Source organism: Callospermophilus lateralis, chromosome 7, assembly GCF_048772815.1.
Source record: "Callospermophilus lateralis isolate mCalLat2 chromosome 7, mCalLat2.hap1, whole genome shotgun sequence".
Lineage (NCBI taxonomy): Eukaryota > Metazoa > Chordata > Mammalia > Rodentia > Sciuridae > Callospermophilus > Callospermophilus lateralis.
In genome coordinates this window covers 136,140,916-136,167,080 of record NC_135311.1, presented here as the reverse complement: position 1 = coordinate 136,167,080, position 26,165 = coordinate 136,140,916, and the positions used below count along the sequence as shown (strand labels likewise).

At 56.0% G+C, this 26,165-nt stretch overlaps 1 protein-coding gene across 1 annotated transcript; it reads left to right on the top strand.

Moving 5' to 3' along the window:
* The first annotated feature begins 4,223 nt into the window (after positions 1 to 4,223).
* On the top strand, positions 4,224 to 14,207 carry Draxin (dorsal inhibitory axon guidance protein). The gene is made up of 6 exons (XM_076860439.2): positions 4,224 to 4,641; positions 6,628 to 6,818; positions 9,341 to 9,452; positions 9,849 to 9,935; positions 10,875 to 10,964; positions 14,095 to 14,207. The coding sequence occupies exons 1-6, from the start codon at positions 4,224 to 4,226 to the stop codon at positions 14,205 to 14,207; spliced, it is 1,011 nt and encodes a 336-aa protein (XP_076716554.1).
* Positions 14,208 to 26,165: the final 11,958 nt, after the last annotated feature.

Genomic DNA, 26,165 nt, shown 5'->3' with positions numbered 1-26,165 from the left:
CCTAAAATATATATATATTTTAAAATGAATTAGACTCATGCTTCAGAACCCCCGAAACATCTGTGCCAAATAAGGAGGCTCCAACGTACCGCTTTCCCCATGAGGAGGAGATTGGGCTCAGGGAGGAGGTGGGTGGGTGCAAGTTCTGGTCAGGGCCTGTCCTGCTGGGAGCGTGGACAGGCGCCATCCCTGGGATCCAGCGGAGCATCTCTGATGTCCCTGACCCAGCGTTCCCACAGGAACCCCTCTGCCCATGTCCCCACCGCAGCCCACCAGGCAACCAGTGGGCAGAGGAGCAAGGTGGGAATGCTGGCCACGCTCTCCGGGCGCCAGGCAGCAAGCTCCACAGTTGTCTTCCAGGCAGGTGGCGCAGGAGTCTCCCGGTCTGGTGGCCCCCAAAGGAAAAGCTGAGAGGAGGGAGGGGCTCAGGAATCAAACTGGGCTCAAAGCCTGATTAATCACCTTCATTTGCATATGACAGTCTCCCTGGAGCCTCTGGGATGGAGACCCCTCCCTCCCCACCCCGCAGCAGGGAGGGGGCAGGCTGGGCCGGGAGAGAAACCCCTCTCCCTCCCGCTAGTTTCCTTTTCCCAGCTGCCAAGGTCTTGCCAGCATTCAGCCACAAAGATGCTGTCACAGCAGTGACAGGATGACAGGCACCGAGAGGAAGAGGCACGTGGCCCTGGTGGAGCTCTGGGCACAGCCATGGGTGCGAGGACCAGGTTCCCTGTGCACCCCCCCAGGCCTCGGTGGTGTCATCTTGGATTTGTGATGTGCCCTCCTGGAGCCTCAGTTTCCCCCATTGTAAAACCGTGGAAAACTAGCCTGGTGCAGGGGCGCACACCCGTCATCCCAGCCGCTCGGGAGGCTGAGGCAGGAGGATGGCGAGTTCAAAGCCAGCCTCAGCAAATCAAGGCACTAAGTCAGTCAGTCAGACTCTGTTTCTAAATAGAATATTAAAAGGGCTGGGATGGGGCTCAGGGGTCGAGTGTCCCTGGGTTCAATTCCTGGTACAAAAAAAAAAAAAGTGGGAAATGACCTGAGACAGGGCAATTGGGAGGCCGGTGAAGCCCGTAGAGCCGGGGGCCTCCCCCAGTAACCGGGTGACTTGTTCCATTTTGTTTTTAATGATTCACTATTAGAGCCACCTCTGGGTTGGGGACGTCCCGACATCCTGAGTGGCTCAGGGCGTACCCTGGCTGTTGACTGTCCCCAGTCAGGGGAAGATCAGACCCAGGCCCATGGGACGCTTTGTGAGCCAGTAGCAGCAGAACCATGGGGGGTGCGGGGCGGGGATGGGGGAGCACCTGCCCCCCCTCCTCGCCTGGGTGCTTGGTGCTTGTGGCAGAGCCTCCAGCTGGCTTCCAGAGTGACAGAAATGGATTGGCGCCACTGTCACTGGGGATCCTTGGCACGGCTCCTGGGTGGCTCTCTGCCAGGCTGGCATCGCGGTGGCTGGGCGGTGCCAAGATCTTTGTACGAGTCCCGTGAGCTGAGGAGAGGGGCCACCAGGCTCCCCACACCCTCGGCCCCGGGCCTGCACACATCCTGGGGAATCCACTTCCATCCGGGTCCCAGCTCACAGGCGCCTGGCCCTGGAGGGTCCCCGTGCGCCACGGGAGCTGCCAGTCTAGTCAGGGGCTTCGAGAGGCGCCATAATCCCAGCCCAGAAGGCACAGGGGTCCTCGGGAGCTGGGCAGAGCCACAGGAGCACCGGGGGGCACGTTGAGGAGAGGCCTGGACAGGCTTCCTGGAGGAAGGGACATCTGGAATGGGTCCCAAAGGATGGGCAGGGCTGGGCAGAGACAGCTGGGAGTGGAGGCGACAGGTTGTCCTGGCAGAGGGTGCGAGACCCGAGAGACGGGAGCGGGGCGGTGCGTTTGGGGCCCAGGAAACGGTTGTTGTGAGCTGTGAAGGGGAGGAAGTGGAAACCAGGGCTGCAGACAGTTTAGGGCCACGTTCTACAAGGTCTTCAGTGACAGAGTCCTTGAGTGGGACAGCAATGGGGGGGAGAGCCAGCAGCAGCATGTGCTGAGGAGGTCTGGGAGAGGCCAGGCCCCGCCCTGAAACCCCGCTTGTGCCCAGACTCTGTGTGACTCGCGGGGTACAAAGGACAGTTGGGAACAAAGATGGCACTGAGGTGGGGACTTCTGGTACCACGAGGGAGCCCACAGCCAGACAGGGGCTGGGCAAGGGAATTGGGGGGGGAACAGGAAGGATGGCAAGTTTGGGGTGCTGACACTGGGGCAGGGATGGCTTTATCTCCTGGGAAGGAGCTGACCCCCAAGACCAACGCCCAGGCTGGTCACCATACCCAGAGATCCGTTGCCTGGCCTCATGTGTGTCCACAGGGACAGCAAACTGCTCTAAGCGCCCTGGGAATGCCCCCGCCTCTGCCAAGCCTCCTCTTGCCTCCTTCCTGCGGTTTCCTGCCCCCTTGGGAGGGGAGGGTGGTGAGTCCATTCATTGGAAAACACCCCTCAGGCTCCCTGTGGGGAGCCAGGCCTGGCTCTGTCAGGCTCAGTGGCTGTCTGGACCTAGCCCTGGATCCGCAGGGGCCCTGAGGCAGGGCTGAGAGTCCCCTGAGCCCAGCAGATCCTGACTGACAGCCCTTAGAGCAGCCACGTCCTGCCACCGGGTGCTGCCTGGGGCTTCAGGAGGCTGGCCTCGGCTCTCATTAGGGAAGGGTGGGAGGTGGGGCCAGGGCACTGGCTGCCTGCATGGTGGCCAGGTCAGCGGATGAGCTCTGTGGCATCTGACCTCAGGCACAGAGTGACATGTGATGAGAGACCTTGACACAGCCTGTCCCCGGGTGGAAGCCCCCCTCCCAGCCAGGGTAGAGGACAAGATGGAAATTGATGGGACCACTCTGTTCGGCTCATGGCTCTGGAACAGCAGACCCACGGGCAGTGGGGGCCGGGTTCCTGGTCTCCCTAGGGACCAGGACACGTTGGGCAGATGGCAGAGAGCACACAGCGTGAGTCTGGGAGGAGGTGCCAGCCCAGGAGTGGGCAGCCTGGTCAGGGCTTTGGGGGCGGTGGCAGCCCCGGGCGCTGCCCTCCCTCAGGTGGGCTGAAGGGGAGCTGGCTGGGGTGGGGTTGGGAGCCACAGGCGCTGAGCCGGCTGGAGGAGGGATTCTGGGGACAGGATCATTACAGGTCACCAGCCTTCCCTCAGCCCTGGGCCATTATGTGGCTACAAATCACAAGGAAGCCGCAGCGTCAGCGCCTGTGGGAGCCTGATGGGATACAGGGGTGGGGCGGGGGGCGGCCGGAAAAATCCCATCAGCTGCTGATCTGCAGAGCCCGGCCGGATGGGGGGAGGTGGGGCGTCTCCCGAGCCCACAGACACCCCACGGACCCCCAGCTGCAGGCCTCCTTGCCTTAGCCCGGATGTCCTGGGACCCACCGGGGGTCGGCTCCTCCTCAGCATGGAGGGAGAGTCCTGAGACCCCAGGCAGCTGTGCTTCTGGGGGGAGGGGGTGCACAGGAGGGGGTCAATCACTCCACACTGCAGGGGTCAGAGCCAAGTCTACATCTAGGAAGCCATCCCAAATCCCCCAGGGTCAGAACCCCCAGGGACCACAGAGCTCAAGGTGGAAGGCAAAGAACAGGGGCCAGGCCAGAGCTGAGCCACAGAGGCTCAGAAGCACAGGAGAAAGGCCACTTACGAAGGGTCCCCTACCCTCTCTGTGCCTTAATTGCTGCTTCAGAAAAATGGGGGAAATAACAGGAGCCATTTCAGAGAGCAGCTGGGAGGACGGGGCCACACTGGTCCACACAGAGCCCCAGGGCCACCCCGCGGGCCCCAGCGCTCTCTGTCCCTTTGGTAGTAGACTCAGAGTCAAGTCCCAGGGACCAGAGGTGTGCTTCTGAGCCCCGAGGGGCTGGCACTGCTCCAGGGGATTCGGCAAAGGGCCGAGAAAGGCATCTGGTCCAGTCTGGAACCTGGACACAGCTTCAGTGATCAAATCTGTGACCTTGGCACCGCTGTCTTTCTGGGACCCTCTAATGCCACCTCGTGCACTGGAGGCAGTTTAGAGCATCCCTGGCCCACCCCGGGCGCCATGAGCATCCCCAGCTTTGACAACTCAAAGCGTCTCCAGGCTTGGCCAAACGTCCCCCGGGAGCTGGCCTGAAAAGCCGGGTGCAGGTTGCAGGGACCTGGGATCCGCCCCAGGAGGAGCCACCCAGAGAGCGCTGCTTTCCTTGCAGGGAGGAGCCATGGAGGGGCCCGCCCTCCGCAGCACCCCCCTGCTGTTCCTGGTCCTCCTCGTGCTCCTGCAGCCCAGCCTGGCAGAGTCCCCTGCACCCGGAACGCCTGCCCGGAGCCTGCCCGAGAACCTCCTGGACCTCCCTGCCCAGTGGACACCGCAGGCCAGCCACCACCGCCGCCGGGGCCTGGGCAAGAAGGAGCGGGGCCCGGGCATGCCTGGCCGGGCCCAGGAGGGGGCGGGGGGCACCACCTCCAGGCAGGCCTCTAGGCTGCCAGGGGCTGGGGGGCTGCTTCTGGACAAGGACCTGGTCCCGGGGCTGGCAGTGCCCTCCTCGGTCAAGGAGCCCAGGTCCCCAGGGTGGGAGAGGGTGAAGAAACGCAGCAGGAAGCACAAGAGACGCAGGGACAGGCTGGAGCTGCACGGAGGTAGCCCCGAGACCTGCGCGGGGAGGGGGCCCGGGGACCCGCGGGAGGGGCAGGGCCAGGCCAGGCCAGGGGAGGGAGGCCAGAGGGGCGACACTGCAGGAGGTCCCTGGGAGATGAGGCAGAAGCCCCAAAGCGGGCAGGCAGTGGCACCCAGGAGAGAGGAGAGAGCCCCACTAAAGTCAGAGGGTCCAGTAAGAAGAGGAGGAAAGGAGAGGAGGGGGGGAGGGGGCGGACACGGGAGGCCGAGGGGGATAGGTAGCAATAGAAGCTCAGTCTCCCCCATAGATCATCTTCTTAAGTCAGGAAGTTCTACCTTTTATTTGACCTAAATCTATTACTCTTAAGTCCTGAGTAGAGATGGAATAGTTCGGCACCCTCCAAGCACACCTTTAATCCACTCTGGAATAGAGTGAAGACTGAGAGCGCAGTGAAGGCTCTGACCCCAGGTCTGTCCCAGATCAGGTCCTGGCTCCACCCTCACTAGTCTGTGGCCCTGGCCAAGTTCCTGGTCTGTGCCTCAGTTTCCTCTCTGCACAGTGAGGAGGGCGGCCCCTTCGCCCCCCCACCCCCTGGTAGATCCAGAGCTCTGCTCTAAGAGTGCCTAGAACCCAGGTGTTGGGAGCCACCAGCAGTCACTGCTAGTCAGCCTTCAGGTCCCTTAACCAGCGTCCTCCGACCTGGACACAGTGACCCAGATGTAGCTTCCTGGCACTGTGAAAAGATCAAGGCAGAAGGTTCAGCGGGCACCAAGGTGCGCCCCTGGGACCCCAGCTACTCAGGACGCTGACGCGGGGAGATGGCCCATCCCTCTCCCTCCTGCGTCTGTCCTGAGTGTGACAGCTCCTCCCCCCACCTTCCTTGACTTCCCCAGGTTCCCTACACACAGGAGCTTCAGCCCCGGGCCCTGGGCCCAGCCTCCCCGCTGGGTGCATGGGTCTCTGGACAAACCCAGGAGGCCCCCCTCTTCCCAGCCCTGGGCCCCCACAGGCAAGCTCAGCTTCCAGGTCTCTAAGTGACAGACTGTCTCTAGGGGACACTGCCTCTGAGTGCCACAGACGGGAAGGGGTGGGAGGTCTTAGGGAGGAAGGTGGGAGGCCAGGGTTCCGCTGCAGCCAGCGGGGCTCTCTGCCCTGCCAGGCCTCCTGAGCCCCCCAGGACACAGAACCAAACAAGGGCCCCAGCCTGACTTTCCGCCCCCTTCCCCAGCGGTCACCTGCGTGAGACTGCAAAAGTGAATGGTTCCCAAGACCCCGTCTACTCCCGGAGATTCATTTCTTCAGGGTGGGGGGACCCCAATGGACCCAGCTGAACTCACCGCCAGGTCTTGCCTCAGCAAAAGAGGCAAGGACAAAGCCCGGTCCTCCAGCCTCTCTCCAAGTCCTACCGTCGATGAGCCCCCTGTGGCCCTGCACTCTCACCCTCCCACTCAAACCACCCCCCATCCGTGGGGCTTGGCAGGTGATATCAGTGTTAAATGCATTGGCTTTGCACTCAGATGAGCCTGGGTTCAAGGCTACTAATGACCTGTGAGTCCTTAGGCAAGTTACCTAACATCTCTGTGCTTCAGTTTCCACCTCTATAAATAGGGCTGTAGGAGCGCCCACTTCCCAGAGCTGCTGCAATGGTTAGATGAACTATGAACTAGTACTTCTGAAGTGGCTCCTCTGGGACCCAGGAGAGTAGGTTCTCAATAAATAGGGTGGTGACTAATTTCAGCACATAGGAAGCACCAAAGTGTGTAGCAGGCTGCGGTGCTCACCTCCCAGCCTCCCCAAAGGCCTCCATGGTGCATCCCACCAGTCCCCCCGCCCCGCCCTCACCCCTATCCCACCGAGCTCCCCTGGGGGCATGCTGCCCGATGGTGGCTGAACCAGGGCTGTCCCTTGGTCCCTGCCGCCCCTGGTTTGCAGCAGAAGAGGTAGGTCCTACCGTCGGCTGACCCAGGTGGCGGCAGGTAAAGCCCTCTGCCTCTGCCCCGGGTCCCAGGCCGCGCCTTGGTCCAAGGCCCCAGCTCCCTGAGGAGGAGGGCGGAGCTCTCTGAAGACCCCTCCCTGGCTGCTGCCCCCGAGGAGTCCTCCACCAGCCTGGCGCCCACCATGCTCTTCCTGACCACCCTGGAGGCAGCACCTGCCACCGAAGAGTCCCTCATCCTGCCTGTCACCTCGCTGAGGCCCCAGGTAAGGTGCCCAAGACCCCGGAGCTGGAACTTCAGACCTTGTCACGGGAACCCCTCTCAGTACACGGAGGGGACCGAGGCCTGGCAGGAGGGTGCTGGGGGGCCCAGGCCCAGGTGGACACCTAGTCTCCAGATGCCAGTGCAGTCCAGCCCCCGCCCAGCCACCCCTCCCTCCTGGGGAAGGGCACCCCGGCCAGGGGAAGGGGGCTTGGGGCCACTCTGGGAACCGCCAAGGAAGCAGTGCAGCCTAGCACACTGACCTCTGTGCACAGAGTGGCCAGGCCCTTGGGAAAGAGCTTTAGAGTCCAGAAGAGGACAGAGAACAGTCACAATAGCTGTGAACACCGTGTCCTCTGACCGGGACCAACTAGCAAGGCAGCAGTTGCACCCACCTCTTCCCGACTCTTTGTGTTTTTTGTAGTTATTGTTGTTTGTTTGGCTGGGTGTTGGTTTGGTTTGGTTTGGTTTGAAACCAGGGATTAAACTCAGGGGCACTCGACCACAGAGCCCCATCCCCAGCCCTATTTTGTATTTTATTTAGAGTCGGGGTCTCACTGAGTTGCTTCGTGCCTCACTGTTGCTGAGGCTGGCTCTGAACTCGCAATCCTCCTACCTCAGCCTCCCAAGCTGCTGGGATGACAGGCGTGTGCCACTGCTCCCGGCTCTTTCTGATTCTTGAGAAAGACAGGAAACCAAACCAGAAAACAGTAAAAGTGCCACCCAGTGGCAGTACCAGGAGGGCATGTAGGAGTGAACCCAGCCACTCTTGTCCTCTATGGTGGCTTTGAGTTTTTTTTTTTTTTTTTAATAAAACTATTTGAAAGGATCCATAATATACATAATTTATTTTATATATTGTATAAGAAATAGTAAATAAAAGTAGATATTTTGTCAGTACAGTCGTTTCCCCCTTGTTGTAGTCTACTTTCTACAATTTCAATCCATCATAGTTCAAGAACATTAATAGAGAATTCCAGAAATAAATAATTCATAGGGTTCTTTTCGGGGGTGCCTAGGGATTGAACCCGGGGGTGCTTTACCACTGAATTACATCCCTAGCCTTATTTATTTATTTATTTTTAGATAGGGTCTCCCTAATTGCTAAGGATCTTGCTAAATTGCTAAGGCTGGCCTTGAACTTCTGATCCTCCTGCCTTACCCTCTGAGTCTCTGGGATTACAGGTGTGTACCACTGTGCCCAACTCAATTCATAGGTTTTGCTGTCTGGAGTAGCAAGATGAAATCCCACTTAGTCTCCTCCAAGACATGAATCATTCCCTTATCAGATACACCGTGTCCATGCTGCTACCTTCCAGTTAGTCTCTTTACAGCCGTCTACTAGTTAGCATCAGATTGATTGTCGTGGTACAGCAGTCCCTGTGTTCGAGTTACTCTTAGTTTACTTAATAATGGCCCCAAAGCACAAGAACAGGGCTGCTGGCAATTCAGAGATGATGAATACAAGCTGTAAGGCACTTCTCTCACGCATCCTCTCGCCTGTCACACAAAGGAAGAGCGTGCCGTGCAGTAAGATATTTCGAGAGAGAGAGAGAGAAAAGCCATATTCATGTAATTTCATTATAGTATATCGCTATGATTGTTTCATTACTGGTTGTCGTTAATGTCCACCTGTGCCCAGTCACAGTCCACCACTGGCGTGCAGGCACAGGAAGAGCTCTGTACAGGCTTCAGCATTACCAGGGTGGCCTTGGCATGGCTTTGCTATGAACAAAGAGGGACTTAGATTTTTCTTGTCCTCTTTTGGGTCCTGTACCCTTCTGATATTCTGAAGAAAGCTAGGGAGTCCATGGTTAGCTATGTCATTGGAGGTCCCTTGAAGGCCACCAGTTGAAAACCCAGCTCTGGAAATATAGCTACTGCCTGAGTCCTACTGTGTGCAGTGACCCTGTGCAGAGTCAGGCATAGTCTCGGGTCTTCAGTAGTTTTGAGGCCAGTAATAGGAGCTTTGAGTGGGACAGAGTCCTCACCCCTGGCCACCACAGTGCCTCAGAGAGCTGAGAGGAAAGGACAGAGAAGGGAGCGGCTGGACTTCTTCATGCCGGGCACAGGGGCACACGCCTGTAATCCCAGCGGCTCGGGAGGCAGGAGGATCGCAAGTTCAAAGCCAGCCTCAGCAAAAGCGAGGTGCTAAGCAACTCAGTGAGACCCTGTCTCTAAATAAAATACAAAACAGGGCTGGGGATGTGGCTCAGTGGCCGAGTGCCCTGAGTTCAATCCCTGGCACCCCCAAAAGAAAGGAAGAAAGATCCCCTGAGCCAGCAGGAGCTCCTTCAGCCCAGCCGGGGTCAGCGCCCTGCTTAAGGGCCCCATGGGCAGCTCACCCAGCTGCTGAGCAGGAGCCTCAGACAGCTGCCCTGGTGTCCTTGGCTGGGAGTCGAGCTGCCCAGCTGCCCAGCAGAAGTGGCCTCTGAGTAGCCTCTCCTTTGTCCTCTGGCCTCAAGACCCCACATTCCTGCCCTATCTGTGGGGAGCTTTAGGGTCCCCTCCATCCGTCTTCTATAGTCACAGCCCAGGTCTGACGGGGAGGTGATGCCCACGCTGGACATGGCCTTGTTCGACTGGACGGATTATGAAGACTTAAAACCCGAAGTCTGGCCCTCTACCAAGAAGAAAGGTACGGTCGCCTTCCACACCCTGCGCCAGGCCTGGGCTCCCCTCCACTGCCACCTGCTGGGACAGTGAGCCCCGTCTGATCTGCTGATGTGCAACCTGGGTGGTGGGTGGTGGGTGGTGGGTGGTGGGTGGATCCGCCTAAGCCAGAGCTGACCGAGATGGAGAATTCCGGTAAGTGTCCCTACATGCCAAACGCTGCCCAGGTGTCAGCGGGAGGGGAGGGTGACCCGTGGGGTCCGAACTACTGTTGGCCCAGTTTAGAGAAGAAACACCGAGGCACAGAGAGGATGGCGTCTTGTCCGAGCCACCCCGTGGGGGCAGCGGCACAGCACGGTGACTCCTGCCCTTTCTGCTCTTTGGGGCCTCGGCTTCTGACACCCTGCCTCTGTGTTCCCAGAGAAGCACTGGGGTCTGTCCAGAGACAGCAACGGAACATCGCCAGCCCAAGGGCAGCCGTGTGACCATCACCAGGACTGCCTGCCAGGTACCCCGGGGTCCAGGCTCTGGGCTGGGAGGAAACCAGGTGGTCCAGGGGTTCCTGGGCACATGAGCAAGGTCAGAGGCTCCATGTCCCTTTGCAGACAAAAAATAATGTCAACGGCAGCCACCAATGTCTGTCTGAAGAATCTCTATCGTATATCAATTCATCTAACACTTTACTCACTGCTACCCAGAGAGAGGGTCACTGTCCTCCTCAGATTTCCGCGAGGCAGCTGGGCCCAGAGAGGCTGTGTCTGGCCTAAGGTCACACAGCTGGAGGCCATCAGTCATTGCCACTGAACCCAATTGCCTGGGGAGAGCCCGGAGGGGTGCACCTCTGGACAGTTGCACCAGTGGCCAGGGTTTTCTGCAAAACAGCGACCAAGCCAGCCGCTGGGCATGGTGCCAGGCCACCGCCCTCACAGCCCGCTTCCTCCCCAAGCCACTATTTGCTCCTGGGCACAAAGACAGGCCCCAGCTTGTGCCTGTCCCCTAGACAGTCCTGGGAAGCCGGCTGCATGCCAGGTCTTGGCCTGTCTGGGGCGATCCTCCAGCCACCCGGGGCTTCGGTCTCCTGGTCTGGTTGTCACTGGTCCCCAAGGCCCCTCGCTGCTCAGAGCTGACTCCACACTGGCAGCCCCCAGCTGTCCCCCCCCCCCCCCCCGCTCTCCTGGGGAGGTGATCCCACACCACCTTCCCGCTTCCCATAATCAATCAGTCGCCCATGGGGGTAGCTGGGATCTCTGCCCTCCGCCCCCAGGGACCTCAGCCTTGACGTCCATCGGCGGTTCTGGCCGGGCAGCCCTGCGCACCAGATGGTCCACTCTGCCGGGGCTCGGTCTGCCACCGCGATGATGGATGTCCCGTCCCCGGGGGACCGTGAGCTGGGCGGCCGGGAGGGGCTGCTCTGCCCGGCTGACCGCGTGCTCTTGCTGTGTGGCAGGGACCTGCTGTGACCTGCGGGAGCATCTCTGCACCCCCCACAACCGCGGCCTCAACAACAAATGCTTCGACGACTGCATGTGTGTGGAAGGTGAGTCCTGTCCTCGCCACAGGCCTCCTTCCCAAGGCTGGTCTGCAGTGAGCCGGCAGGAGCGAGAGCAGACGTGAGCTGCGAGCTGCGGATGTGAGCAAGAGCTCCCTCAAGGAGCCGCCTGTCTGCGAACTTGCTGAGTCTGGGTTGGGGTGGGGTGGGGTTCCCAGGTCTGCTTCCTCACCTCCTGAAATGGCTGGCTGCTGTCCCACATCAGGGGCCAGAGGAGGAGGAGACCCGACAGTCCTCTCCCTGGGAGGCCTCCCCATAGATAACCCGTTGTGTGGGTTTCCTGGCACCTGTCCAGGGAAGGATGCCGGGTTCATCCCTCCAGGCTCCCACCTCTCCCGTGTGACTGACGTGCCCTGCTGGGCACACACACCCAGGAGTCCAGGTTCTGTGCTTTTCCTCCAGAGATCCTCACAACCAGCCCCAGAAGTTGAGCAGGTGTCACGTTCCCCACTTCACAAAAAAAAGCCCTTCTTCAAACTTACACATTTCAAAGAGTAGGGGCGGGTTGGGGAGGCGGCCCAGCTGAGCATTTGCCCAGCATGTGCAAAGCCCTGGCTTCCATCTCCAGCACAGCTGAAAGTAAAAAGAAGGAAAAAACAGTACTTCCAATTTGTTATTCTGAAATTTTTCAAATATATACTAAAGTAGCCAGAACCTTAGCATGAACCCCCATTTCCCTTCTCTGGGCTTCGATAATTACTAACTTACAGCGATCTGTGCTGTCTCTCCCCAACCTACTTCCCTGGTCCAATATGATTTTGAAGCAACTCATGAGAGTATACAGATATTTCAGAAATATTTTAGTACACATCCCGAAAGGATAAGAACCCTCATGCCCAGTGCTGTGTGCACACCTGTAATTCCTGCCATTTGGGAGGCTGAGGCAGGAGGATTAAAATTTTGAGGCGAGCCTCAGCAACTTAGTGAGGCTCTAAGCAACTTAGGGAGACCCTGTCTCAAAAGTAAGTAAGTAAGTAAATAAATAAATAAATAAATGGATGGGGATGTAACTCAGTGGTTCAATTCCCAGTACCAGAGGGCAGGGGCAGGAGATAAATACCCTCTTAAAACCAAAATACCACAATTGAACAATAATTTCCCACTACCATTTAATATCCAATCTGCATTGCCCCCTCTTATGTGGGAGAATCTGGACTCAGTCCCTCTATGAACCTGAGATACCGGAGCCCAATTTTGCTCACGTTATCTTAAAAAAAAATTATCTGCTGGGGAAGCGATAAAGCTATTGGGTTCTGACCATTCATGTGGTCAGGTGAGAAGTCGATTTGAGCGCCTCCTGGGTGTCGGACGCTGGACCCTGCAGATCTGGCAGGGAAAGAACCCGCAGAGTCTGTGCCCATGGATTAGCTCGCAGACAGAAAGCCAACCCACAGATAAGACATCTTTGGAAAGTCAGAGGGTGTGGAGAAAGGGCCCAGAGAAGGGCTTCCCAGAGCCCCGTGCGCTCAGTCCTGGAGCGGCGCCAGGTAGTGCAGCCAGCTGCCCAAAAGTGGGGGAGCAGGAGGTTGGTTCCAGGCAAGGGACAGAGCGTAAGGAAAGGAACGGCTTGGTGTGTCACATGGTGACCCTGGCGAAGGTGGCAAGGGGAGGGGAGAGAAGCTTCCAGAAGGATCACCCAGGACCTTGACCTTGTTTGGATCTTGTTTTGTTTGTAATTTGGAAGTTATGGGCAGGTTTTAGCCCGGGGTGTATGCTGGTCTGACCTCTGAGGTTGAGATCAATGTGAGCACTCAGGGCCCCTCACCAGGGCTGGGCTAGACCAATGACCAAGGTCAATGATGCCTTAGGGTCCAGCCAGGGCTCCAGCCTTGAGTGCTGGGTGGGCGGTGGGTTTGTTGTTGTTGTTGTTTTACTGGGGATTGAACCCAGGGGCACTTAACCACTGAGCCACATCCCCAGCCCTTGTTATTTTTTATTTAGAAATGGTCTCACTGAATTGTTTAGGGCCTTGCTAAATTATTGAGGCTGGCTTTGGACTTGCAATCCTCTGCTTCAGCCTTCTAAGCCACTGGGATTACAGGTGTAGGTCACCACACCTGGGCTGGGAGGGTGGGAGGTGAAGGCATCTGACAGGTGGGCAGGGTCCAGGTCCTGGAGGACCTTATAACCCAACAAATGAAGCCTAGATTTCATTTTAGGTACAGTGGAAGCCACAGGAGAATTTATAGGCAAGTACAGTGCAGACTTAGCACATAAGAGGCCCTGGGTTCAATCCCTAGACTCTGTGTGTGTGTGTGTGTGTGTGTGTGTGTGTGTATAGATTTTTTTAAGTATATATTTTTAAATAAAAATTTTCTCCCAATTTTTAAATTGTCACCTTTATTTTTAGAGCAGTTGTAGGTTTACAGAAAAATCGCAGGGTGTGTAAGAGTTCTCCTAAACCCTTTTCTCCCCTGCATGCAATTTTCCCTAACAGCATTTTGTGTGGCATGGTACATTTCTTTCAATGGATAAACCAGGAAGCGTAGGTTATTATTAGAGCCCACAGTTTACTTGAGGGCCATTGTATGGTACAATCTGTGGGCTTTGCCAAGGCATGACTTGTATCCACCATTATGGTGTGGTGGGAATATGTTCACGCCTTAATCATCCCCTGTGCTCCATGATCTGTTAATCCCCCACCCACACTCCCACCCCACTGAAGCTGGGTCTCCCTCTTTTGTTCCGTTCTGTTCTGTTTTCTGCCGTGCTGGGGAGGGAACCCAGGGGCGGCAGTGCTCTGTCACTGATCTACACCTCCAGCCTCAGGGGGGTGGGGGGGGGTGTACCAGGGACTGAACTCAGGGCATTTGACCACTGGGCCACATCTCCAGCCCTATTCTGTATTTTTTATTTAGAGACAGGGTCTCACTAAGTTGCTTTGCGCCTTGCATTTGCTGAGGCTGGCCTTGAACTCGCCATCCTCCTGCCTCAGCCTCCTGAGCTGCTGGGATTACAGGTGGTGAGCCACCTTGCCCTGCTCCCAAGTCTCTCTTTGAAGCTCGTGCAGACGCAATGCGGATGGGCTGCAGGGCCGAAGGAGAGATCAGGGGTGCAGGGCCAGGCAGGGGAGGGGACAGGTGGGTCCGAGGCCTGACCTTTGCCTCCCTCCGCCCAGGGCTGCGCTGCTACGCCAAATTCCACCGGAACCGCAAGGTCACACGGAGGAAGGGGCGCTGCGTGGAACCCGAGACCGCCAACGGCGACCAGGGATCCTTCATCAACGTCTAGCGGCCTGAGGGAGGTGCCTCCCCAGTGGGTAGGGGACGGAGTCCGGAGGTTTGGAGAAGCCGGGCAATTTGTAACTAGCAGTGCGACATCAAGTGGGGGACCAGATGGCGAAGGCTGCAGTTGCAGGCTCAGGACACTCAGCCCCAGAGGGGGTCGCTGGGCCCCCTAGCTGTCCCCTCCCAGGAGACAAACCGCGGGCCATCTGCACCTGCCCAGCCCACCCACGCGACCTGCACCTGCCCAGCCCACCCACGCGGCCCGCGCAGCCCGCGCGTCCGCCTCTCTGCCATGGCCACGTCGAGAGTGCCCTCTACTGTCCGTCAGCAGCACTGCAGGCGCCTCGAGTTCACACCGAGGTTTTGGAGAGTGAAACAGACCTAGAACTCCCCAGGCAGGAGATGAATCTGGAGCTCTCTTCCGCACCAGGCACGGGGCTAAGGGCTCCGTATGCGTTATCTCTTGGAATTATCACCATGACCTCGTGAAGCCTGCACGGTCAGCGTCTTGCAGGTGAGGACACCGAGGCTCGCTTGTCCAGGGTCTCAGATCAATGATCCTCAAGCCTTAACGTAGGTAAGAGCCGCGGGGTCTAGTTGAAATGCACATTCCAGTTCAGTAGATGGCGTTGGGAGGGAAGGCTCTGAACTGGGCCTGGGCTCTCCAGCTCCAAGGCCCCAGTTCTTGCCCCTTCACAACCTAGAACTTAGTCCAGGTTCTCCCCAGCACTCCCTGGAACAACTTGTCTGTTCTCCACCTTCCCCGGACAGTAAGCATCGGCCTGTGTGTGAGGACGGCTCTGGGCAAATGGGTCCCACATCTGGTGTTGATGTTCTGAGTCATGAAGTGTGCATGGGGACAATCACGCTGCTCTGATGTCCCTGTGGTCTTACTCCTCAGCATGGGGCACGCACTTCCAAGGTGTCCTGAGAGCCTCTACCCCAGCGGTTCTGAAGCAAGCATGGTGACACACAGGCACCGGTCATCTGTGTACACCCACCCTGCACACTGCTTAGCAATCCCCAGGTCCCCCTGGAGACCATCCCTGGGCCCCACGCCATACTTCTGCAGCAGACCCCATTGGAAGGTGAAGGTACCTCTGAGATTGGGGTGCTCCCCAGAGGACCTCAACAGGCGAGCCCGTGACGCCCACCAGCAGATCTACCTCTGGGGTGGAGACAACCATTTAAATCCCCCCACCTGGCATGTCACTCCTGGCCAACTGTCTGGCCCAGGGCAAATCAGGTTGCACATGACCACACTGTTGGCCATTCAAACCCCTCCCTGGCCTGGAACCATGGCCCTGGGGTGCCAGGGCTGTTTACCACTTTGGGAAAAATCAGTTGAGGTCAAGGGTTAGGCACCAAGGAGAGCAGGCAGATCTAGAAGAAATCAAATATGCCTGTTCTCCTCTCCCTCTTCAAGGTTGATTGGCCTGGGAATCCTGGGGGCAGAAGGGAGGGCGGGGAGCTGACAGGGATCAAAGCTGCTGGTAGAAAGTGAATCTGCCAACAGTTTTGTGTCCAAGACCCGACAAGCCCCACGCTGGGCGCCTCACCCAGCAAGGCTGATTCTGGATTGTGCTGGCTCTGTGGGGCAGGGTCCCAAGGGCCGGCTTCTGGCAGAGAATCCAGCATTGCTATGGCTGGAGCCAGGGTTAGGAAGGCCCAGGACATCAGCAGTGGAAAACACAGACGGTCAGGACAAAGCTGAAAGGCTGCAGACTCATCGTTGCCTCCTCCACAGTCCACAGCTGGAAATCCCAGGCCCTTGTCTTTGCCCTAGATACCTCCATTTTTCACTGGGTGGGGGGGAGGGTGGGAAGGTGGAATCCGTTTAACTCCCAAGTTGGGGACCCCAAAGCCCCTCAAGTGTTTCATCCACCTGTCTTCCAGGAAAGTTCTTCCTTGAGTCTACCTTTCTTTGGCTGGTACAGTAGCCAATTTCCTCTAAGCCAGAACTCAGCAAACTTTTACCGTGAAAGGCCGAATAAATATTTTAGACTTTGCAGACCATACAATCTCTGCCGAACTACACACGGCCATAGCTCAAAGCGGCTGTGGACAACATGAAGATGAAGCCGCTTGGCCGTGTGCCAGGGGATCCATTCACAGACAGATTTGAGAATCATGTAATTTTTTGTGTCACAAAATATTCTTCCTCTTTTAGATTTTCTAAAACCACTTAAAATGTAAAATATATATATATGCTTCCCTTGCAGACTACCCCAAAACAGGCCTCGGGTCAGACTTGTCCATCTTCTGTCAGTCCTTGCTCCAATCTGTCACTTCTTAGCAAACATTGGAATAATCTGGGGTCCAGATGACAAGACTGTTTTGATATGGATTTTTGTTTGTTTTGCTTTTTGCAGTGCTAGGGGTCGGACCCAGGGACATGCATACACTGGGTCACTACTCCACCCTACTTGGTCGGAGTCTTCGTCTGGGCTTCATATTTTTCTAAAGCTCCCCCGGTGCTCTGGGGAATCTCTTCTCTGGGCTCCCATCTCTTGCAGTCCATGTGATGAATATAGCCTATTCCACCTCTTACCACCCTGCTGACCTTTGGAAAGTTACTTAAGGTTTCTGTGCCTTGGTTTTTCATCTGTAAAATGGGGCCTGGGGCTACAGGTGTGGCTCCATGGTAGAACATTTGCCTAGGATATGTGAGGCCCTGGGTTCAATGCCTAGCACTACAAAAATAGAAATAAAACACAACAGGGATAATAACTTTCCCTTCATAGAGCTATTGTGAAGAATAAATGCATAATTCTTATGGGGGATTTGGAATCGTGCAGACACACGACAAACCCACAGGGCCACCTGGCATGTCACTCCTGGCCAACTGTCTGGCCCAGGGCAAATCAGGTTGCACATGACCACACTGTTGGCCATTCAAACCCTCCCTGGCCTGGAACCATGGCCCTAGGGTGCCAAGGGCTGTTTACCACTTTGGGAAAAATCAGTTGAGGTCAAGGGTTAGGCACCAAGGAGAGCAGGCAGATCTAGAAGAAATCAAATATGCCTGTTCTCCTCTCCCTCTTCAAGGTTGATAGGCATGGGAATCCTGGGGGCAGAAGGGAGGGCGGGGGAACATCGTTCCTAATCATAGTTCTGGGAGACTCTTGGTAGTCCTTCTGGTCTCAGTGACTCATCACATACTCAGAGGTGATTCCTGCCACCATGCAGACTTCAAAGTGTGTTCATAGAATGCTGAGCCGTGTGATGCTCTGTTAGAAAAAAAGGGGTAGGGTTCCAGGATCAAAGTGTGGAAGATTGTTCTAGACACAACCCTGAGCAGCAGGCACGATTCCAGGGGCTGCGGCAGAGCTGGAGGAGCAAGTGACTTTTCCCAAGTGTAAAATTGTGCCGTGGGGAGAGCTGAGCAGGGGCCAGGAGGAAGCCGATAGCTTCTGGGACCACCACCTGAGCCCACCTGCGGATCCTCCAGCTGAGACCGCGACGCCGTTCCCAGAGACCGAGACCCCCTCCACGGCCAGGGGCTGCCTTTCTGTGCTTGGTCTGGTGACTCCAAGGGTGGTTTCTGTGCCTGCCGGCAGTGAGCTGAGGGTCTGATGACATGAGAGACAATCCTCCTGGGAAAATGACAGCTTCGTTTGCTCCTCGAAAAGTGACTGAGTCACAAGTCAAATCCCAAAGCCACAACCCCTTCCACCACTGAGATGCCAGCAGGTGGATCCTTCCAAGAAGCCAGAACCCACCGACAGGGAGACAGTGGGGCCGTGGCCTCACGATGAGGTTCGACTTTGCAGCTGGACACACTAGACACTGAGGTCACCTGCAAGGAACACGTTTAGAAACAACTGGAGCAGCCCAGAAAGTGAGCCACCGAGGACTTCCCAGGGCCGGGCGGGGCACCATCCCTCCAAGATCAAGTCATGCTCTCAGTCATGCAGTAGCCAGTGTGTGCACGTGCCCCGGAGGCTGCGGGCAGGCGGGGGCCATTGCAGAACCAGGGGTCTCTATTTCAGGGAGTCTGTTTTCTGGATTCTAAGGCGATCTGATGCAGGATTCCTGGGGCCACTTCCGGCTGCGAGAGGCTGTCCAGTCCTCACGCCTCACCGTGTGGCCTAGGCCTGCGGTATCGCCCAGGAGCCTGGTGGAAGCACAGAACCTCAGGCCCCACCCCTTCTACCTACTGAACCCGAATCTTGGTATGTGTGTCCGGGAGGGGAGGGTGACCCAGCCCTTGGCGTTTCACAAGTTCTCCAGGTCATTCTTGTGCACCGTGAAGTTTGAGAGTCCCAGGTCTGCGATGCAGGATGGAAAACAGAGATGTGGGATGGCTGGGGACATTGGGATGACTCAGGGCGTTGGTATTCAAACATGTTCTAGCAAACTGAGATCCGGCTTGCTATGTGGCTCAGCCTTGCAGCTCTGAGGCCCCGCCTCCGGGGCTGGCACTGGTCCTGTGTTTAGAGGAAAATGGGTGGGGTACCTGGGCTTGGGACCCTCAGTCATAGGGTTTTCTGACTTAGGGAATGTCCCGGGGAGGGGTTGTGGCTCCTCTTGAAGGTGTGGGAGCAGTGTGGGGGCTGCACTCTTGCAGACCTAGGACGTCACGTTGCATGTGTGCTGCGAGCTGTAAATAAAAGAGATGGTGGCTGAGCTGCCTTGCCTCCTTCTGTTCCTCCAGCAGATGGTCTGTCTGGGATGATAGAGCATCGCCAGGGCCCTTGAAGGGACCCGAAGCCCAGTGTTTCCCCTGCCACTTCCTGTCCCTCACTCCACACCTTTGACCGAGCATGGGCTCTGAGCCAGGCAGCAAGCAAGGCAGACCCTTCCCCTGGGCCTCGGCATGGCCCCTTTTCTGGACCTCCTGGGCAGGTCTCCTGTTTTTATCTCCCTACCCATCGTAGGGTTGGGGCTGCTGAGGCCCCAAACAGTTTACAAGGCTGGTCACAGCGGCAAGGCCTCCAGAGGCTTCGTTCTGGGCCTGGGTGGCCAGTGCAGGGTCAGCAGGATGAGGAAGAAGAGCACAGCCCCAAGGCCAGGTCGGCGTGGGCTCAGGTGCATCTGGGGGAAGTGTGTGAACTGTCCAGCGGGAGCCCTGGCTTAGTACCAGGGAAGACACTGTGCAGACCAGGCTGTCAGAGGCCTAGCTCATCAGAGGAGGCTGTGTGACGGCTCCTGGTGGCACCGTGTCCCTGCCTCCCAAAGCCCCAGACACACCTATGGCTGGTTAACCCTGGACAGGGACCCTCCACCTAGGGACCTACAGAGATCTCCGCACCCAGCCTAGATGGGGAAAGCAGATCTCCTCGAATCAGCGTTCCCTGAAGATGGGGCCTCAGCCAGGCAGCAGGAGAGTCCTCTGGGGAGCAGACCCAGGCTTCTGAGCCCCTCCTGGACCTGAAGGGCTCAGGACTCTGCCTATCGAGTAACTCCAGGCTGAGGACTGCCCCCCAGACCTTCCTGAGAACTCACTGTCGCCAGGTGGCTGCTCAGGTCCAAGGTGGCCTAACAAGCTGCTGCCAAGGATGGTTCTGAAGAATCAAGGCCAGAATTTCTCCTTCCTGTGGGTCTTCCAAATCACACCCTCCCTGCCCTGACCCCCATCTCAGGGCAGAGTTAACACACAAATGCAGGACTACCAACGCGGGAGCGCAGCTCAGGAAACCTTATCTACACAGAGGGGCAGCAGGCCGGACTTGGCCCTTCGGTTGTAATTTGCTGACCCCTCACCTATACTGCTGACCTGGGTCAACAGCTGCAGAAAGGCACCCTGGGCTTTGAAAGCCCCTTCTGTCCTGGGCTGTCAACTTGAACCCATTTCTGCTAATACATGTTAGAGAGTGCTGAGATAAAGGGTCAAGTCCTGTCAAACGCAAGGCCACACAGATGTCAGCTCTGTGCTGGCAGCCTGCCCGCCGCCTTCCGGGGGTCAGATGGCTACACTGGGGTGGATCAGTCATGGTTCTTCAGAGGAAAAGGCCAATAGGAAATTTACATTTATGTATCTTAAATTAACTATGTATACATGCACATACATATAAATATGTTAATGTGTGATATATACGCATATATGGTGGATTCATTTTAAGAAACTGGCTCCATGATTGTAGGGGCTAGCAAGTCTGTAGTCTGTAGAACAAGCTGGTGGGCCAGAGACTCAGGCAGAGTTGATATTGCAGACTTGAGGCCAGATGTCATTTCCAAGTCCTCGTTTTTTTTTTTTTGTTGTTGTTGTTGTTGTTTTTTGGTACTGGGGATTGAACCCAGGGGTGTTTAGCCACTAAGCCACATCCCCAGCCCTTTGTTGTATTTTTATTTAGAGACAGGGTCTGCCTGAGTTGCTTGGGACCTCACAGAGTTGCTGAGGCTGGCTTTGACCTCGTGATCCTCCTGCCTCAGCCTCTCGAGCTGCTGGAATTACAGGCGCCATTTTTTTTTCTTAAGGCCTTCAACACAGAAAACTGGCCATCCGGAGGCTTCAGGGGCACAGTACCCTAAACCCTGGATCACAGAACCAAGGCACACAGCAGAATGGTCTTCGTGGGCAGAATCTCCATTGGTCATCTTGAACTTTAGGTGATAACATGACCAGCACCAACTACCTGTATCTTGGGTACAAATATCCAGCAAATGTCCAGCCAGTATCAATCTGGGTCAGGGTGGGATGGAAGGATGAGAGTGAGTGAGTAGGCAGATGGCTAAATAAAGGTTCCCCCTGCCCTTCTTCACAGCCCACCCCCAGGATATGCCAGGAGATGCCACACTCTGGCCTATCGAGAAACACCAGGTGTGTGTCCAGGAGACCAGAGGTAGGGGACCCAGCTCCTTCGTCCTGGTGACTGATCAGGGCAGCTCTGTACACTGTGGTCCTGAACCATCTCTGTGCCCTCCACCTTGACCTCGGGTCAGTGGCTGGCATGGAACAGCACATGTTCAGAGAGGGGAAACGTGAGGGCACATCCAGCTCTGGCCTCTGTTGACTGCGTGAGGCCCCCATCCTCTTATGAAATGGAAACGGTTAGGCTGACTTCTGCAGAGGAGGAAAAGGAAGGCACAGAGAAGTGAGGCCACCTGCCCAGTGGTGCTAAGCCAGTTGGTGGCAGAGCCAGAGGCCCTGCCAAAGTCTGTCTGACTCCCAAACCTGAAGATATGTCCATGACCCATGGTACAAGTTTACTGAGCACCTACCAGGTCTCTGATGCCCCTGCCCCACTCCCCAGCCCCCCAGAGTCAGGGGTACGGCCAGAACCTTCACCCTTCAGGCTGCCTCTCAGGGAGGAGGGGGTGGGGAGTCCTCCCAGGGCTTTCCGATTAGCAGAGCCAGTGGAGGCCCCTGCCACCCTGCCCTGTCCTCATTCTTCCCTTATCTCCTGGTGCACGGGCACAGTCTCAGGCTCCATGGGCACCTCCTGAAAGGACGGTGAGGCCTCCCAGAGCCTGCCCTAGGGGCGGACATGAAAGAAACACCACAGCAGATAAGCCACAGCAGGACAGGCATCAAGGGCCACAGGGCCAGCGGCCACTGTGGGCTTGTTTGTGCTTCTGAGCCTCTGCTCGGGCACAGTCACGGTCATCAGAGGCCTCCCATGAAACTCCAGCACCATCCAGTGGGAAGGCGGGAGAACTGACCAGGAAGGCAGCAGAACTCCCACCGGCCACGGGAGGCGGTGGGAGCAGCGTGCACTTGGGGAAGGCCAGCTCTAGGCTGCGCCAGGTCCCGGGGCTGCAGAGAAGCTCCAAACCAGATGCTCAGCGTCTGTGGGAGCACGTCCACACACGCGTGTGTTCAGATGCATAGACATTCACACGCGCTCATACATGCACACACATAGTGAAATAAAGAGGATCACTGCTCCGTGGATAAATGTTTGAAAGAAATGCCTGAGAGCAGAGAATTCCAGTGAGCAGAGCCGCGGACCGGACCAGCTTCCTCTGGGGCGATACTGTATCGCCGTCTGTGCAGCTGGCTTCCTGGGATCCAGCAGGGCGCAGGCAATTGCTTTTGCTGCCTTTTCTATGAGCACCAAGGGTTCCACGGGGCACTCTGATGGGCTCGCTGAGGCCCGACGGGAGCACACAGGTCTCTGGAGCGACAGGGTCGGCACTGACCCAGAGACAGCCCGGCCCACCCGGCCCTGCCAGACCCAGGCCAAGACACGGAGCGCGCCTGTGAACATCACGGGGAAGGGTTCCACACGGAACCCCAGAAAAAGCCCAGTCATAAGGGGCCAGGACTCCCTGCCAGGCCCTCCTCCCTGGGCGTCTCCTGATGGGCCCTGCTTGCTCACAGGGTAGTGAGACTGTCTGACAGGGTTTGGGTATCTCTGCTCTGTTTCTTCCGGTTTTATTTGCCCACTTTGGAAAGGAAGTGGCTGGAATCTGCATCAGAATTGGTGTCCACTACCTCGTGGATCAAAGGACAATTGGAAATCCATGCAAAGTCTTTTCTTATTCAATGCCTCACTGCCCCATATTCTAGAAATAGAAAAAAAAAAAAAAAAATCAGAGTCAGTGACTCATCCAAGGTCACAGGCACCCAGCAGGAGAGTGCTGGGAAGACACTAGGAAATCAGCAGGAATCTCCACAGTGTGGGAGGTCCTCTCCTGGGCTTCGCCAGCAGGAAAATGTCTGGGCCTCATCTCTCTGTCCAACAGGCCCTATCCATTCACGGTGTGCCCGCAGGCCAGGGAACGACAAGAGATGCTGAAGACACCGTGTTTTTAGTGCAGCAAGGGGCAGCCCCTGCTTCTCAGGTGCCACCCAGGAGCTGTGCCAGGCACCCTACATAAGTGACCCCACATCATCCCTGGAGGGGCTCTGAGGAGGTCCCAGAGAGGACTCCTCACAGGACAGTGGCATCCTTGACAAATGTCATAAAAAAGGGTTTCAAGAAATGTCGGATAGAGGCAGAAACGGAGATTTATCAGGAAATCCAGGAGCACACGTTGAAGGGAGAATGCGGGCCATCTCCAGTGGGAGACATACTTTTGGGGTCTGGGGCTCTTCTTTTAAAAGAAAACTTATGGGGGGTAAGCATGGGAAGGTGTGCGGGGGTGACATCAGCCTCACGATCCCAGATCGTGTGGTGGTCGGTGGCTCTGTATGCTCAGGTTGACGTCTTCTCCACTGTCTGGTCAGTAGACAATGTGGCCAAGTCCCCTGTGGGATAGGATTTGAACTGCTCTTTGCTCAGGCTGTTCTAAAACACACAGAGCTGTAGCCGCGGACTAATTAACAGTGCACAGGGCGGTTTCCATAGGCAGGTGAGTTTGTGAATGAAGATCTATAGATTTTCCAGAAAGTCGAGAGGGCCAGGGCTGGGGAAGAATGACGGCTCAGGCAGTGAAGGGCCAGGCAACCTCGGCACAAGCTTTGGGGTTAAAGTCACGGCCTCCTTTCCCTTCATCTCCTTTCTGCCTATCTTGCTTCTTATCTCCTCCCTCAATGTGATCCCCACCACATCGTGAGCTTCAAAGTGGCTAAATAACTCGCCCAAGATCACTCTGACAAGAGGAGGCCGGGCAGGAGTCCAAAACACACTTTATCTGAAAGACACAAGAAACCATGAGAAAGAAACGGCTGTGTTGGCCTTTATCAGCCGCGGGCTTCACCACCAGCTGATGGAGAGAGTTCTGGGCAGAGCTTGGACTCAGAAGCAACTTGAGGACAAGCAGCAAGTTTGGTGGCAGGTGCTTGTGATAGGAGGAAGTGGCCCACATGTGATTCAGTTCACTCCCTGAGCACCTACTGTGTGCCAGGCTCAGGACAGGCACTCAGGAGGCGAGACCTTCCCAGGGCTTATAGTCTAGGTGGTGGTGGGTACAAATAAATAGGTCAGGTAATCCTTTCAGATACTGAGAAGTGCTATGGAAACAATAAAATAGGATGGTACAAGTGTCTCAAGAACCATGTTGCAGTTTCTTAAAAAGTTAAACATATGCTGGGCACCGTGGCGCACACCTGTGATCCCAGCAGCTCAGGAGGCTGTGGCAGGAGGATTGTGAGTTCAAAGCCAGCCTCAGCAACAGCAAGGTGTTAAGCAACGCAGTGAGACCCTGTCTCAAAATAAAATACAAAATAGGACTGAGGATGTGGCCCCTGACTTCAATCCCCGGTACAACCCCCCCCAAAATAAGTTAAACATATACTGCCATATGATCAGCCATATTTCACTTCTAGGTATTTATCCAAGAAGTTGTGCAAGCCAGGCACAGTGACACACACCTATAATCCCAGAGACACAGAAGAGGATCTCAAGTTCAAGTTCAAGGTCAGCAGCAGCAACTTATCAAGACCCTTTCTCAAGATTTAAAAATTTTAAAAAAAGGACTGGGGATGGAGCTCAGTGGTGAAGCGCCCCTGGGTTCAATCCCAGCATTCCACAAGTCAATTTCTTTGTTTAGGGACTGGGGATGTGGCTCAGGCGGTAGCGCGCTCGCCTGGCATGCGTGCGGCCGGGGTTCGATCCTCAGCACCACATACAAAGATGTTGTGTCCGCCGAGAACTAAAAAAAATAAATATTAAAAAAAAAAAAAATTCTTTGTTGAAGAGACAGAAACATACAGGATGGGCGAGGGACATTAAACATTTACACCTGAATTCCAAAAGGGTACTCACTAAAGATGTGAGCGGAAGCCTTGTGGAATGTGGAGGTCATTTGTCCTTCCAGAGCCAACAATGAGTCATGGTAAGGAGGACTCGGGCTCCTTTGAGAACACAGTTTAGGGTTCCTTTGTTCCTCTGTGCTTTGGCTGCCTCCCCCAGGCCCACCCAGCAGCTGGAGTTCTCCCTGCACTCTCCCCCGCCTCCCTCCTATGCCAGCTGGCTGGGAGGAACACAGCATCAGTGTGTGAGTGGCAGGGACACTCCACAGACCTGCCTTGTGCTTCTGCAGGCCCTCCTCGCCCTGGCTCTGTCCTCTTCATCCCAGCCTGGCCGGTATTGCCTGCTCCGTAGGCTGTGGAGCTCAGTGGTTAGATGTCAGGGTCCTGGAGCCCGCACTCCTGGGCACCCAACTCAGCTTCAGTGCCAACGAGTACATGGGTCTTTGAGCCAAGCAGTGGAACTTCTCTTAACTTGTGAACAGGAGTAAGAACTGTGCCTACCCGAGCTAGGGTTGTTTGTGTCTGCCACGAAAGAAGTACTTAATGTCCCTTCTAACTAATCCTGAACGTTCTCCTTACAAAGTGACCACGGTTTTATTGGCACACGTGGGTGAGGGAAGGTGGGATTCTTTTCCTCCCCTTCCATAAAGGGCACAGCCAACACAAAAGATAGTTTAGCAAGAGAAAATCATAGCAGATTTATTTAATCAAGATTCCATGAGACATAGGAGCCTTTAGCAATAAAGACCCAAATCCTAAGGAAAACTGGCTGCTTTTATGCTTCAGTGTGATGAAGAACAGAGAACTGTGCAGAAATGGGATCTGAGGGTGGCAGACACGTGGGACCAGCAAGGCCTGTACATTTAAATTCTCTCTTTCTCTCTCTCTCTCTTTTTTTTTTTTTTTTTTTCTTTTTTGTGGTGATGGGGATTGAGCCCAGGGCCTTGTGCATGCAAGGCAAGCACTCTACCAACTGAGCTATGTCCCCAGCCCCATTCAAATTCTTTTTAGCCTTTGTGTCATTATTCCTCCTGGTCTGGGGCAGAGCTCCTTAGGTACTCTTAGGTACTCTTTTTTCCACCTTGTACTGGGGATGAAATCCATGGCCTCAGACATGGTAACCAAATGCTCTACCACTAAGCTACATCCTTAGCCCTTAAAAATAGGGTACATTTTAGGGCCTCCTCTGGAATGAATGTCCTCCAGGGAGAATGGAAAAGGGAGAACTTTCTGGGCTTTATGGCTTGCTTTGGGGGACAGGGATTCTAGTTTCCAGGATGCATCTGGGGGAAAGGAGTTTGGGTTTCAGTGAGGGTTTCTATGATGCACTTCAGGGAGAAAGGAAAGGGAAGGAGACAGGAGGGCAGGGGAAGGTCAGAG